Genomic DNA, 16739 nt, shown 5'->3' on the forward strand with positions numbered 1-16739 from the left:
TATATAAACACTGAAACCAAATTTCAGAAATCCTTGTATTGTAGTTCCTGAGAAAACTGACGAAAATTTTCAACTTGGCTATCATGTGTAAAATGATACAAGAGTTCAGTAAACAGGAAGTTGTTGAGTGATGAATCTGAAAACACATCACAAGGTATAGCTGACTTATATAAAACCCTGAAACCAAATTTCAGAAATCCTTGTATTGTTGTTCCTGAAAAACGAAAATATTCATTGGACTGACGGATGGATGGACGGATGGATGGACGGATGGATGGACTGACGGACAGACAGAGGTAAAACAGTATACCCCCACTTTTTTAAAGTGGGGGTATAATAATAAATATTAGTTCTGAGAATCTTTAAGAATATTTTGTAATTACATACCAGTTTTTTACTAACAGGTTTTAAGAAAGGCCAACAATCTTCATGTTTGACTAGGTCATGGACGATCTCTTCACAGTTTCTCAATAGGTGTACTTTAGGTGTTCCTCTAGAACTACTTGCTATACTTTTGGCTGCACCAAGATCCATATCTGAAAAATACAACATACAAAATGTTGAATGAGCTTCCAAACTTTTTTGGATTGTTCGTGTACTTCGTGCAAAACCATGAAATGCTTAAAAAAAATAGAAGTAGTGAGTAATTGACAATATATCTTGTCATTTTTGATTATATAGCTCTTCAACTGTTCTGGTTTTATGAATCCTTGGCTTTCAAATATTCAGCTTTGAGCGTTCCTGATGAAGGTAAATCCAGAAATGCACTTCGGACACATTAAATTTATAACATGTTGTTTTCATTTTTTACAGCACTGGGTTGATACCCCTGCAAGTGGAATGTCAGTCCCCGAGGGTATCATCGGCGCAGTAGTCAGTTCTTCAGTACTGACATGATTAATAACAAACCTTTCTAAATTATGCCAGTCTATAAAATCTGAAATTATAAAGAAACTAAGGTTTCAACTCCTTCAGGCAAAGTTGGCCTTAAAAGGATTTGGCTATTATTTTAGGTCATCTTTGATTAAATATCTCTTTAACTGTTTCAGTTTTATACATCCTTGGCTTTCAATAGTTCCTGATGAAGGTAAATCCAGAAAAGCGCTTCGGACACATTAAATTTATAGCGTGTTGTTTTCATATTTTTTATATATGGATAATTAATAGAGAATATCATATGGCTTTTTCAATATCACACCTGTATCAACCCAAGACACCAATATAATCCCAAGAGCTCTGCTCGAGGAATTATATTGGTTGAGGGTTGATACAGTCAATATTGAAACAAGAGTGCACACGCTGAAATGTCTCGCCTTCTTTACTAATCATTGATATTATGTTGATAGTCCTAAATATAAAGCTTTATTACAACTGTCACATAAACTTAACATTAACCAAGTAAACTAAACATTGACCAATGAACCATGAAAATGAGGTCAAGGTCAGATGAACCATGCTAGGCAGGCATGTACAGCTAACAATTCTTCCATACAACAAATATAGTTGACCTATTGCTTATAGTTTAAGAAAAACAGACGAAAACACAAAAACTGAACACTGAGCAATGAACCTTGAAAATGAGGTCAAGGTCAAATAAAACCTGCGTGACTGACATATAGATCATAAAATATTTCCATACACCAAATATAGTTGAACTATTGCATATAGTATTAGAAAAAAAGACCAAAACTCAAAATTTTAACTTTGACCACTGAACCATGAAAATGAGGTCAAGGTAAGATGACACCTGCCAGCTAGACATGTACACCTTACAATCATTCCATACACCAAATATAGCTGACCTATTGCATGCAGTATTAGAAAAAAAGACCAAAACTTAAAAACTTAACTTTGACCACTGAACCATGAAAATGAGGTCAAGGTCAGATGACACCTGCCAGCTAGACATGTACACCTTACAATCATTCCATACACCAAATATAGTAGACCTATTGCATACAGTATAAGAAAAACAGACCAAAACACAAAAACTTAACTATAACCACTGAACCATGAAAATGAGGTCAAGGTCAGATGACACCTGCCAGTTGGACATGTACACCTTACAGTCCTTCCATACACCGAATATACTAGACCTATTGCTTATAGTATCTGAGATATGGACTTGACCACGAAAACTTAACCTTGTTCACTGATCCATGAAATGAGGTCGAGGTCAAGTGAAAACTGTCTGACGGCCATGAGGACCTTGCAAGGTACGCACATACCAAATATAGTTATCCTATTACTTATAATAAGAGAGAATTTAACATTACAAAAAATCTGAACTTTTTTTTCAAGTAGTCACTGAACCATGAAAATGAGGTCAAGGACATTGGACATGTGACTGACGGAAACTTCGTAACATGAGGCATCCATATACAAAGTATGAAGCATCCAGGTCTTCCATCTTCTAAAATATTAAGCTTTTAAGAAGTTAGCTAACGCCGCCGCCGCCGCCGGATCGCTATCCCTATGTCGAGCTTTCTGCGACAAAAGTCGCAGGCTCGACAAAAACCTTATCATATACACTTTATTATATATATTTACCTCAAGTCAAACTAATCTCTCATATATTTTTCACGAGACATGTAATAGATATTAGGGGTTTGATAAAGCTTTTTGTAACCGTGACTGATATCGATTACCCGATGTCATACAGATTAGGGGTTTGATAAAGCCTTTGCAACCGTGACTGATATTAATTTCATCACCGATGGCTGATACAGCACAACTGTCATCAGTTGTATTATACATACAATTTACCTGTATTTACAACTAAGTATATAATAAATACAAATATACAACAACAAAATTAATATCCTACAATGTACATGTATGATATAATGATTGAAATTTGATAAATATTTTAGGAGCTATCTACTTTTTAATCGTCATCTTATTATGCCAATTTCTGCTATATGATGTATAATTGATTTCAGGTAGAAAGATACTGCTTTCATCTCACTAGACAATTTCTCTCAAAGTTTTGTGTTTAAATTAATAAAAGTGTTAACATAATTTTTTTTTCAAAAAGCTGTGAATGTTTTTGAAAATTTACGCAATGAAAGCAAGAATAAGCCTCAATACTTTTAGCAAAAAGCGCTTTTAGTTTTATGCTAAATGTAAAGATCACTTTTCATCTTGTATAAATCTTTAAAAGTTTGCATTCATTTCTACAATTAGAGTCAACAAACATCACAATGTCATTATACGCAATGTATTTCTCTTGATGTTTTAAAACCACTGCAATAATGTCATAAAATTAAAGACCATCTTTGCCAATTTGTTAGTTTTTTTTAAACTGTTCTTGTAACAGATTGGCATTTAAGAACATGGCTAAATATTTTGTTATACATTGTACCACCAAAAAATAAATTTTACCATCACTAACGCTACATACCTCCATTTACATGGGGAAGCTTAGATGCTGAACGGCCACCTTTCTTTAGTTTCGGACCATTATCTTCTAGTTCAGCCAATGGACGTTTCCTGGATCCTTTTGGAACTGTTATTGGACTTTCTCTAGGACTACCTTTTCTGCTATTACTTGGTGTTGACTTAGGTGTACATTTCAGCTTTCCTGTTAAGATATTGCATGTTACCTGATTAAAATGAAGATCCTGTGTCCATGTTTGCTGACAAGGATCAGAGACCGTGTTCTGTTATAGTTTCTATTATTAGGGACCTTTCTGAACCACAGAAAGTAGGAGCAAGTGTGTCGTGTTATGCTAATTATGGAAGCTGTTAAATGTTATTTCAATGCAAATATTTTGACTTTAAATAACTGAATTTCGCTTTTCAGATCTTCACACTCAATCATGACACCTTTCGTCCAAGAAAGAAAGTAAACATTAATATGGAAGAGAAAGGTTATTGTGTATCCAAATATTACCCTATGTACTGTATAATTTTTAATCAAACATTTTTTACTTTCTAGCCTCTCTAAATAAATTATATAACTCGTCAATCAAACGCACCTTTAGTATGTTTTGGTAATTTGATTTTCCCAGATGTTCCAGTACCCAAACATATCTGACATAACCATTTGCCTCTTGGTACTTTTTTCAGCTGTGGATTGGCACATCCGAGATGATAGAACAGTGGACAAGCGTCACAACAAATTAGAGTTCCTCCCTTATTACACACAGCACATTCCACATCCTCCTCGTCACTCTCCTGCTCCTCTTCTGAATCTTCCTCTTCTCCTTCCACCTCCTCTTCATCCGATGAGTCATCTTCTTCCTCACTGAAACAGACCATCATAATATATTTTTACTTTGGATTGATTGATTGTTGGTGTTTTAACGCCACTTTTAAGCGCCACATTTGGGCTATTTCGTCGCGGCCAGTTTTTATTGGTGGAGTAAGCCGGAGTGCCCTGAGAAAACCACCGACCTTCGATAGGAAAACTGACAATCCTAGTCAATTAAGATTGGAGTCGAGTGCACCCGCTCGAGCGGGATTCGAACTCACAACCTCAGTGTTGACTGGCTAGTGATTACAGTAGTAGAACTACTTAGACCACTTGGCTTCAGAGGCCCCCTTTTTACTTTGAATTCATTATTATTCATGGGATAACAATTATCATGGATTTGGTGGGTGAAGGTAAACCACAATTTTAAATGTTCAAACGATATTCAAATTTTCTATAGGCTTGTATGCAGACGCAAGTAAAACCATGAATTCGAATTTCTACCAAAAAGTACCAATTTTCCTAAATCCACGAAAAAAAGTATCCTAAAAAATACAACTGTGTAATTACCAAGACAATGTAGTCTTCTTCCATGGGTTTTGTTGGGTTTACTAACCATTTCATCACTAAAATGACTGCTTTGGATAGAAAAGCATTTAGTACCCATCTGGTCAGATTACTGAAGCCTAAAAACACAATAGAAGTTGATGTCTAGTATTTTTCGTAAAAGGGCAAGATACACTTGAAAAAGGGCTGTTCCAAAATTGACAAAAAAAGTTGGATCAAGGACTAGCAGTGTAGCATAAAACTGGTTAGTCACTTTTTTTCCCTCTTTTTAAAGCATGAATTACCTTGATGATTTCTCTTCATTCTCCGATTCTTCAACAAATGTTTTTCTTCTTCCTTTTAACGGACTACGCTTTATTTCTTTTGGTCTACAATCAGGACAAAACCAATCTCCAGTCGGAACAATCTAAACAAAAAATGTTCATATATATAATTCATTTCCAAATTTTATGTACAATTTTAATGTACAATTCATTTCCAATTACGGCCATAATAAAAATGTAATTATCACTGTCAACTAAAACAGTTACCCGTTATCTTATTCCCAATTCGTAAATATGACCTAAATTTTTTAGGACTGTTCATGAGACCTAGGGGAGGCACTTCAAATTCTAAACTACTGTAGATTCGTGTATTTTGTAGGTACCAATTTTCATGGATTGAGGAAAACTTGCATTTTCCTGGATATTTGATTTAGTGGTTTAGCCATAGTCGGCATATATTCCTATAAAACACTTGTACTTTGTTGTTACCCTGTATCCACGAAATCCAAAAATTGGTATCTAACGAATAATAACGAATCCACAGTATGAGTGGGTGTCAAGAACAATTAAGATGCACATGAAATTCTGTAAATTGCCTCTTTATGTGGTTATCTCATTTTGAAACCAATCCCTGGGTACCATTTAAAAATTCGTATGGGTTTCGCAGAACCCAGTGTCTTGCCTACTTTTGCTGTTAGTCGCAGGCTCAACAAAAATGGGGAAATAATTATTAAAAATTTTCTTCTAGATACTATCTTTTGAATGTAAGAAGCTTCTGTTCAAGTTTGGTAAGTATCCAGGTTGGTTTATGAATCTAATTAATGTTTTAAAAACTTTAACTGCAGACTGTATGTAATGTTAACTGGAAGAAAAACTAAGTCCATTTATATGTAATATACGGAAAAACAGGAAATTTTTTTTTTAAATTTATCAGTAAAATACGGATAAACAGGATTTTTTTTTTTACCAAAATTTACCTCTGGATACTATCTTATGATCATAAACAAGCTTCTGTCAAAGTTTGGTAGAAATCCAGGGTAGTTTAAGTAAGTTATTAAAATTTGAAAAACACAGAGTGAATATTTGTAGACGCCGCAGACGAAGACGACACCGCTGACGCCGACGGAATGTAGGATCGCTATGTCTTGCTTTTGCGACAAAAGTCGCAGGCTCAACAAAAATAGGAAGATGTGGTATGATTGCCAATGAGACACCTCTCCACCAGAGACCAAATGACATAGAAGTTTCCAACAATGAGCAAAGCACATACCGCATAGTCAACTATAAAAGGCCCCGAAATTAAAAATGTAAAACAATTCAACCGAGAAATTGTATGTATAAATATAAGAGCTCTTAGTCGGAAAAATTGCACAGGTTCACATTTTATTGGGAGATAACTCGAGAAAACCACATATACTATATATCAGACAAGACAATTTAAAGTAATAAAGCTTTCACTTTAATGAAACTGACCATGAAATGATTCCCTTACATTGTAAGGGGTATAACTTTTAAACAGTAAAAGATGCAATGTTCTGTTCTAAATCTAACTGTTCTGTGTTTTTGAAGTAGGTGGTGGTTTTTTCCCTTATAAAATATAATCAACAGGTAAGGGAAAAACTAAATCTGAAAGAATTAGTAAAATCCAAATATCAATGTCCATATGCCTTTGAGAAATTGATATCTCCAAGTAATTTATATGGAAATATTTCTGTCTCTTGTACCTCCAGTCCCATTTCTCTGCCTTAATTTAACAAAATTCCACAAAACTGTAAACCTACCTTAAGGGGTGGCTTCAGACAATAAATATGATGACCACGATCACATAGATCACACAGTAACATCTGATCTGCATTTCCTTTTCTCCTACATACTCTACACCTGGCATTAAGTGCAGACTTTGACCATGCGATACTTTTCTCTAATGTTCCAAGATATAGGAAGATTTGTGACAGACTTGTACAGTGTAATAAAGAATCCTGCCATCTTTCTAATGTTGTCTTCTGTGGCACTTTTTCTTCCTCAGCTATTAATAGAAACATAAAATGAATTATTGTAGTCTCCACATTTGGTTAACAGTATGACACATTCTACCTCTGATTACAGTACAAACATGAGTGAATGTACAAGAGGTGCCCAATTCCAAAAATATAAAAAAAAAAAAAATCCAATACTTTATAATCGAAAATATAGGAACACAAATATGTCAAAATACAGAAATCCAGTAAATTCCAGAAACTTTAATATTAGGAAGGATAGAAAAAAATTGGTGAAACTGTGTTTCCCTTACTTGTACACTGGTATATAGATAATAGATGTGGTATGAGTGCCAATGAGACAACTCTCCATCCAAGTCACAATTTGTAAAAGTAAACCATTATAGGTCAAAGTACATAAGTAGTAAGCTATAAAGGGCCCCAAACATGACTAGTGTAAAACCATTTAAACAGGAAAACCAATGGTCTAATCTATATAAAAATCAAGAAACGAGAAACACTTATGAACCACATCAACAAACAACAACCACTGAACATCAGCTATACATAGTTGAAAAGTTTCTTTTTTTACCAAAATCGAAAATCTTCTACTGTTTTATACTCTATCAACAGAAATGTTTCAGAGAAGCAATGGAAGCAAATTGGAAGCTCTAGCAACACAACCTCTTATGAGGTTAAGCAAAAGCTTTATAATTTTAAGTTATCTTGTCTGATAAATACATGTACATTTATTACATATCATTTCCTTTAGTGATCTCCCTATAAAACATAAATGTAATGGACAGCAAACCATATAATTGAATCAGGAGTATTTTTCAGTAAATTTTTACATTCAATGACAAACCAAGTCTGATTTATAATGAAACAGTTGACAAAAAACAAATATGACCAATGACAACCACTGACAATAGGCCACTGACTAAGAACAGACACAAAATGTGGCGGTGTTAAGCATCAATATGAGCGATCAACCCCACTACTTGAAAGCCAAAACAACTAATATATAAATCATGCACTCCAGACTAAAGTATCAATCAAACAAATTGCAAATATAGATATGAAAACAATATCATACCATCACTGTCCTCTTCTTCTTTTTTCTTCATCTGTTCTTCTTTCTCTCTTTCAAGCTTTTCTTTCTTCAGTTCTGCTATAGACTTTTTCTGTTTTTCATCTACTTCACCTGTATATAAAAAAATATTATGTAAATGATATACTGGAATTCAGTTGAGAGGATTATTTGATGCAAAAGGAAACACATTAATTATTTCAAATGTCCTTTTTAAAGTGTCATATAAAATACAAAATACCAGGATATTTTCTGCATCACATTCATTGTGGTTTCATGAAAAGTTGCTTTAATAATATATATTTAATAATATATCGAATACTTGAGTTAAAGTAATAACTCTGGAATAACAAAAATGGAAATCATCAAAAAGTAAACAGACACTCTCATGTTCAATATGCAACCTTTTTTAAAAGTGAGCAAGGCAAACTAACAGTCTCATATGGTGACTTAACCAGTGGCTGATATTTTACAATATATCTGAACTGCTGAAAAACTGGTATCCTGAATTCAAAATTTTGTTTTTCTCCTGTGTTTTGAAAGCTACCTGTGACAACACAGGATCAAACTTTTTGTTTTTTTGTGTAGTGCATTGTGCACTTCTCTCTATTTTCTTCTCTTAATCATGATGTCCTTCATGGACTTACAACCGGCATTATCTTGCATTTTTTCCTTCAAATAAAGATTTAACATAGGGATTTATCTGAGGATGCCAAGAATTATATAGATGTTGGTAAAAATGTTATCCCAAAATAGTTAATTACCTTAGACAAGCACTTCTACAGACCTTATAACTATATAAGTCAACATAACTATTATTTGCCTTCAAGAACCATCATTACATCTACCAAGGCTACTAGTGAAACAGGAAGTGCTTACCCTTCCAGACCATCTTCATTCACCATAATTTTTGGTGGGATTTGTGTTGCTCAATCCTTAATTTGTAATTTCAGAATCTAACGCATTCTGGGTAATATCTTCAAAAGTGTACACCAAAACGTCGTGATTGGATAAAAACATCCTTAACAATGGACATTCAACCGATGGTGTGACGTTATTTTCATTTTAGTGTACGAACATTGAAATTACCCATAGTCCTTTAGATTCTGAAAGGGTCAATTTTCTGTGTAGTGTTTTGTGGACTGTTGCTTATCTTTTATTCTTTTTTTCTTTTAGCCATTGTGTTGTCAATTTATAGTGTGTGAATGCCCCAAAGGTATCATCTTGATTTTTTTTCTAAGACACTTACCTAATGGTGTTACCAAGTATTTTGATTCTATGCCATGTTGTATTTGCAGTAATGCCTTTGATAAATCTTTAACTATTGACTCTGTGGTATCTCCTGAACTTACAGATGACGCATCATCACATTCACCACTGAAAAAAAAAACACAGAAAAAATTAAGAGTAATCTAATGAAATTCAACCATTCCAGCATTTTTCACAGTTTCAAAGCATATATCCTGGTGAAAAAAATATGCATGACACCAATCTGAAGGACCTATCAATGGTGTCCGTCACACTTTTTAAAGATTTTTAGTTACAGTTTAACACATCTTTAGGGCAGAGGCAACAACTAAGGTAGGTTCAATCATGAAATAATTTTATACGGGGTACAATTTTCAAAAAGTAGATGCATTACACCCTAAACCATGAAGAGGTGACAGTCAGACAGTCATGTCACAACCTTGTGTAACTGACAATTTCAGAATTAATATATATCATATATATAGGAACAGTTAGATATAAAAATAAGATGATGTGGTATAATTGCCAACGAGACAACTCTCCACAAGAGACCAAATGACACAGAAATTAACAACTATAGGTCACTGTACGGCCTTCAAAAATGAGCAAAACCCATACCGCATAGTCAGCTATAAAGGGCACTGAAATGACAAACGTCAAACAATTCAAACGAGAAAACTAACGGCCTAATTTATGTACAAAATAATAAACGAAAAACAAACAGAAACACACCACAACCACTGAATTACAGGCTCCTAACTAAAGTTGGTTTCAGGTATTAAAAATGTCTTCATTAGCAAATTATCAGCACACATAACTTTTTGAGATAAGATCATGTACTTTTATTGTGTAAATTTTGCTACAAGTATGCAAAAAATTTTGTATTGAAACTTACTTTTCTTCATTTTTCTTAACTTCAAACTTGGCATACAAGGGATCATCAGATTGAGGATCAAAACTCCCTTTTTCAAGAGCATCTCTCCATGCAAGTCTATCTTTAATCTGTAAAAAACAAAAGTATTTCATTTTTGATTCAATTTTAGGTGGACAAAAAACAAGTGAGTGAGCAACTTTTACACTTGAAATAACAAAGCATGCAAATCAAGAGTTTAAATGCCTTACTTTGTTTGGTTATTTGCTCAGACATTGTGATTAAGATTGACACCTAAATCAAATGGGTAGACCAATGATTTGTATGGTGAGCTATAGTAAACAGACTATTACTCCGCCCACCCATTGAATTTAGGTGTCAATCTTAATTACAATGTCTGATTAAACAACCAAACAAAGTTTGAAAGCAAGGCATTTAAACTCTTGACTTGCATGCTATATTATTTCAACTGTAATACTATTTTTGTTAATGTTAAAGGCAAGAAATGGCAAATATTTTGCATGCATGATTTTCGAAAGAAAAATTTGTAATTCATTGGTAGATAATTGAAAAGATAGGTAAATTTAAGGTTCTTATTGATCCTTTTGAATTTAACATAAACAAAAAATTGTATAAAACAAATTGTTGACAACTTTTTTAAATACCTAAAAATAAAGCTATGGCTGTGGTTTGATCACGTCATAAGACTGTAACATCATAAAAGTGATAATTGTTTTTTGTGTCGTCTGCTTTAGAAAATAAACATCAATGAGTTACACTTTTTGAAAATATTTTTATTTTTCCTGTGTTTCTAAGTGCGTACGTTCAATAATTTGATGACAGGTTGTATTTTTTTTTAAAGCAGCCTTCAGAGTCATATAGAATTAAGAGAAAAATAAACAGTCCTAAATAATATTAAACTTTCCAATAATATTTCATCAACACTGTTAAATACTCATGATAGAGCACAGCATACACTATAGTATACATCTTTTTTCCCTCAGGGGTTCAAATTAACATTTGGTACTGGAAGGTCCAGGACCTTTGACACTCCAAACTGAAAGGTCCACAACCTAAATTCCAGGTCCTACTTTTACTTGAAATATTTCCTAACATAGTAAGATACAAGTAACAAAATTAATGTGCTGTTGGTGTTAGGTCAACTTGTTTCATTGTCAAAGTCACTGTTGTATAAAATATTTAATAACAATTGTAATTGTCCTGTATATTAATTATAAATTCAGATAATCTTTTTTTTTGTTATTGAGGAGGGTGTAACCATGGGTGGGTGTGTTGTCTCAACTATTGGTAATTTATTACTACTTATACCATTTTATAAAACAGTTCAAATTCAAAGCTGTTTAAGCAGAGACGTATATACATGTGTATATATATCTCTGGTTCAAGTGTATCATATCTAGTTGCACTATTATAATGCATTAGTTCCTCTGTGAAAATAAGATAAGAAACTTCCAGATTTGTACTGGTCCTTTAAAATTGAGAAGACATTACCTCTTGGAATTGTAGTAATACGTTTACACTATACAAAAATCTACATGTAATTAAGGAAAATTATTGTCACATTTTTTTGGATTTTGAGATGAAAATTTATGAACTAAAAGTAATTTTGAGTTTCTGTAAAAAAAATATTTCCTACTTTTTCTGTCTTTTCAATATATCTTTTGGTTTTCAATTCTAGTGTTTATATTTTATCATCATAGATGCATTTTGTCAACTGCCTGGAATTATTATTTTTTCATTGTATTTGATCGGCAAACCCGGAATTACCCTTATCCGCTCCGGAATCGGATCCGTTTTTTGTTATTTTCTTCATTTCCGGTTTATGGCATCCAATGTTTTTCAATGTTGTTTTGTCAGTCAGATACGATTTTACTCGGATTTACACATTACTAGTTGGCAATTTTCGGTATAAAGCTAGCGGTTGAACAAAATGAACATCGCTGTCATGAATAATAATGATGAACATAAATTTTGAGATTGTTTGGAAATTTTTGTTTAAAAAGGTCGGCAAAGTTTATTTTTATTTTCTTTCAAACCGAAGGTCCGTCGGGCGTAGCTTGTAACCAAAACGAGAGTCCGACTTCAAAAATGGAAGGTCGCGGACCTCGGACCACCGCTAATTTGAACCCCTGTCCCTTTTTTTTTATTCAAGCTGTTTTACATAAGTAATATTGTTTTCAATTCTTACAATTTTTTAGAAAAGGCTATTATAAATTTTAGCTCTTTTAGCTGCAAACTTCAAAATGATTGTCTTCAATTAGTTGACCTTACCACGTTTGCAAAACAATTACTTTTGGTTTATAACGTCAAAAGTTTTCTGTGGCGATGCAAAAAAATTACGAGAAAACGTTTTATTTCCTTCTATTTCTGCCAACTTGACAGTGGTGTATTGAACAGAAAATTGTTTAACACAGAATGGTTTAAGCTTTAACATTACCTTCAGAGTTCCCAATGCTCCAACATAAATTCTCTCCTCCAGATCCAATAAAAGTTCCCGTAGATTAATTTCTAGCACTTCCTGAGCTGAGTCAGACTTAATAAGACCTTTTGATGTCTTTTTGATAGTGGACTTTGACTTTTTAGTAGAATCATTATTGTCCTCATTAACGGATTCAGTATCATCTGTGTCTTTAAATATTGCATCTACTGGACACTTATCAATACTGTCTTCAATACGAGATCTATTTTCTAATAATGCTGCTCTCAGAGCAGACTCTCTGTATCCACGACAGTTCAGTGAATTCAGTAAATGTTCAAATTCCTCCTCAGTTGAAATAAAAGCCCATTGATTTTTCTGCCTACTGACTATTTGTCTTATCACTTCATTTTCTGGTAAGATGGGATGAGATTTTTCTTCATTACCTATGTCAACTTCCATTTTTACAACACTGTTTGCATTTCGTGAGTTTTCCTCGTCACTTATACAAACAACATCACCATTCTTCGTAACAGCATTCTGTTCATTAGAAATACTTTTTGGTCCATTAATACTTGTATTATTGTTACTTTTGTTAGGAGTATTTATAGAATCATTTTCTTTATCACTACCATTTTCATCTTTTGGTTTTTCTGTGTTTCCAGTTAAGAATTTAACATCTGATGGTTGTAGCTGTTTCGTATCTACGTGTTTTTCGTCATCTTCTACAAAAAGTCCCTGAATAGAATTGAAAATCCAATATCTCCTATACATTCTGTCTCTTCCTACAGGAACAATAGAACAATTTTGTTGTAATTTGGAAAGATCGTCAAGCACTTTCTTCTCTTTCAAGGCAAACTCTGCCTTTTTATTTGCTTCTTCCTCTTCTTCTTGATGCCTTACTTCTTCTTTTTCTTCAGGTGTTGGTTCAACTTCATCACTCTTGTACTGCCAATCAATAGGAGGCAATTTTGAAACATCCTCACTGAAATTAACAATTAAGATTATGCCAAAATGATATAAATGAGAAATGTGTCCATGGGACACAGATGATGCCCCCCCTTGCATATCATATTAAGTTATAAAGACATAACTGATAAACAGTAAAAGTGACGCTACCAAAATTTGTACTTGATCTGAGATTTGTAGTACTAAGTATTGTGTATAAGTTTCATAAAATTTGGTTGAGGCAAACTTAAGTAAGAGAACGGAAACGAAAAATGTAAAGGGCATAACTCTAGAACGATTAAAGTGACACCACCAAAATTCAAACTTGATCTTTATTTTGTGGTAACAAGCATTGTGTATAAGTTTCATTACATTTGGTTGAAGCAAACTAAAGTTAAGAGAACAGGAACGAAAAATTCAGCAATTTTTCCATTTGTAAAGGGGCATAACTCTAGAATGGTTAAAGTGTTGCCACCAAAATTCAAACTTGAACTGTGTTTTGTGGCAATTAGCATTTCGTATAAGTTTCATAACATTTGGTTGACTTAAACTAAAGTTAGAGAACGGAAACCAACTATGGGACGTAAATTCAAACGTACAGATGGACAAGGGTAAAACTTAATGCCCCCTCCGCTACCCTGGGGGCATAAAAAAAACAAACTTACAATTAGCAAATATAATTAATTTTGCACAATTTCTTCCCCTAATACATGTAACTATCCATCATTTGAATATATTGCTTGTTTAATATGGTTTTATACTACTTCCTGTATTTTCCTACTTCCTCCGGTCTTGTTGAAGTGTGCTTGCCTCCTCAAGTCTGGGTATGTTTCCGAAGTCAAGTCAAATCAAAGACAAAACAAAATATACATGTATTTACTAGTTCTCGGCAAACTGTATAACATTCAAGAGTAACAGCATAGATTAATCAGCAAGGAGTCAAAATAATGTTTCCAAGTAGGGTGATATGTCTTCTTGCTGACCATTACCTTGTAAGCTATCATGTTAAAAGTCTGATTTGTTACGTTGTGATTCACCATTGTATCCCAGGTGGACATCATTCAGCTACATCACATACTTAGTTTAGTATATGTAACAAGTAAATTGTTAAAAAGAAAGAGTCAAAGCATTGAGAACTCACATTTATGGCGGCATTACAAATAAAGTTACCAAAGCCGATGTCAAAGGAGTTGGCTATATTGTCCCGATTGATTGATTTTTTGTTGCTAAACGTTCAGTTGCAAATATTTCATACATGTTTAGAACGATATATGTTGTCCTTAAGAAATCTTTCAAAATGACATAGAATTTTTTAATTCTCACATTGTGGGCGGTCGGGACACCATCTTCAAATAAACAAACTTATTAACAGTTTTTAAGCTAAACAATATGCTCTCATTTAAGAAAAACTTACCCCGCCTCCTTTCTTTTATTTCTTTGCTCTTGCTCTTTCAAACAGTTCTGTCTCCACTCTTCCCTTTTATCCCTTTCTCTAGCCTTTTCTTCCATTTTTTTCTTGTACCTATCATTTAAAACAGAATGAAATCATGAAATAAAAGCGTAGAAGGCAATATAAAACCAACAATTTAATACTCTTTTACCTTGTTCTGGACTTCCCCACACAACTCTTTACCTAGTTCTGGACTTCCCAACAACTCTTTACCTTGTTCTGGACTTCCCCACACAAACTTATTGAAGTAAATTCTTAGGCTTGTGTCCTATTTCAAATTTTGACTGTTCAAAATGTATCTTAGGGTTGTTCCTTAAAAACATGCATGTCCAGTAAAAGTGCTTTGAAAATGGGGTAACCCTCTATAGAGACAATTTAAATAATTCAACTGCGAAAAAATATATTTTACACCAACCCATAGATGATATTTTAAAGTTCAAGGGTTTTTAATTTGTAGTTTTCTTGTGTATTACATTTTAAAGTATTTACTTTTAAACTAAGGCCTTTACAAGAAACATTTCTTGCAATGTTGTTTGTTAAATAGGAATTTCATTTTTACGATATTTACTTTGCCCCTGCTTCTTCTCGTTCCCTTCTTTGTTCTGCCCATTGCATCTGTTTTAGGTCATATCTCAACAGTCTTAACCTTTCACTACCATCTTCAATTGTATCCCTGGAGGCTGCATAGGTCATAAATTGTTGTATCAAAACAGTAATTATTTTCAGACGGTCAGCTGAAAGAGTTAAAAAAAACAACATAAAATTATATTTCTATACAATTAAATATTCATTTGTTCTAAAAAACCAGAAACATTTTTTTTTCCCACCCAAAATATAGTTTTGAGATGCTTGAATCTCAAAAAAGCACACGAAATATCATTTTCCCATAATTTCTATACAATTTCTTTAGAAAAGACATCAATCAATCACACAGAAAATGTTGTTATTTTGAATATTAGAATTAAACTTACATTAGCTTGTTTGTATATCTGTCCCTTTAATTTTATTGTTTCTGCTATCATAAAATAAGCCGATTTATTAGTCTTTCTTACAAGTATTTTTTTTGAAAAATACACAACATTTTCTTCCTTTAATTTCTTTCCCCTTAAAAACCAATGACAGGCTCTCATCTCAATATATTTACTACTAAACCACTATTTGTATTTCATGTTAAATTCTACCAAATTTACTATATTTCAGCTACACATTTTACAAAGACAAATTCTAAAAGCATGGCAGCAACTATACTTTAGTCTGTATTGCATCATTTCAATGCATTTTATGTCCAATTGAAGACTAATCCTTCAGCATGTATTCCTAGCTTACCTGGTGGAAGATCAAAAATTGATTGTAATGAAAGATTTTTCAACAATGCTGTTTCTCGTCGACGGAACTCCAATCCTGGATCATCCAAGGATGTGTAACCACCACGTTCTTGGAAACGGTATTTGACATTCTTGTCACTGACTTTAGCTCCAGATGACAGCAAATGAAGACGAACAATCTCAGATAAAGTGAATGAGTCAAGTGGGAGTTTCTTTAAAAGTAATCCTGAAAAAAACATTAAAATATCCATAAAAAAAACTTTCTACATATCTTTATAAATTTCATGAATTATTGAAAAATTGTATATTTGTGGATATTTGATTTTGTGGTTTTACAAGTCTGCATACATGCCCAATATTATCCAAAAT

General features: G+C 33.2%; 1 protein-coding gene across 1 annotated transcript in view; it reads right to left on the reverse strand.

Annotated features, from left to right (window-relative positions):
* LOC127698788 (bromodomain adjacent to zinc finger domain protein 1A-like) overlaps window positions 1–16739 on the reverse strand; it is a 46900-nt gene that overhangs the window by 3581 nt on the left and 26580 nt on the right. The window contains exons 12-23 of the mRNA XM_052202453.1: window positions 16372–16596; window positions 15614–15779; window positions 15010–15117; window positions 12669–13632; window positions 10235–10341; window positions 9341–9468; window positions 8098–8205; window positions 6807–7051; window positions 5047–5168; window positions 3981–4249; window positions 3404–3583; window positions 388–536 (exon numbers count right to left, since the gene is read on the reverse strand). Of these exons, the coding sequence (XP_052058413.1) occupies window positions 388–536; window positions 3404–3583; window positions 3981–4249; window positions 5047–5168; window positions 6807–7051; window positions 8098–8205; window positions 9341–9468; window positions 10235–10341; window positions 12669–13632; window positions 15010–15117; window positions 15614–15779; window positions 16372–16596 (2771 nt within the window). The remainder of the gene's footprint in view (window positions 1–387; window positions 537–3403; window positions 3584–3980; window positions 4250–5046; window positions 5169–6806; window positions 7052–8097; window positions 8206–9340; window positions 9469–10234; window positions 10342–12668; window positions 13633–15009; window positions 15118–15613; window positions 15780–16371; window positions 16597–16739) is intronic.

This window comes from Mytilus californianus, unplaced genomic scaffold, assembly GCF_021869535.1.
Source record: "Mytilus californianus isolate M0D057914Y unplaced genomic scaffold, xbMytCali1.0.p SCAF_4, whole genome shotgun sequence".
Classification (NCBI taxonomy): Eukaryota; Metazoa; Mollusca; class Bivalvia; order Mytilida; family Mytilidae; genus Mytilus; species Mytilus californianus.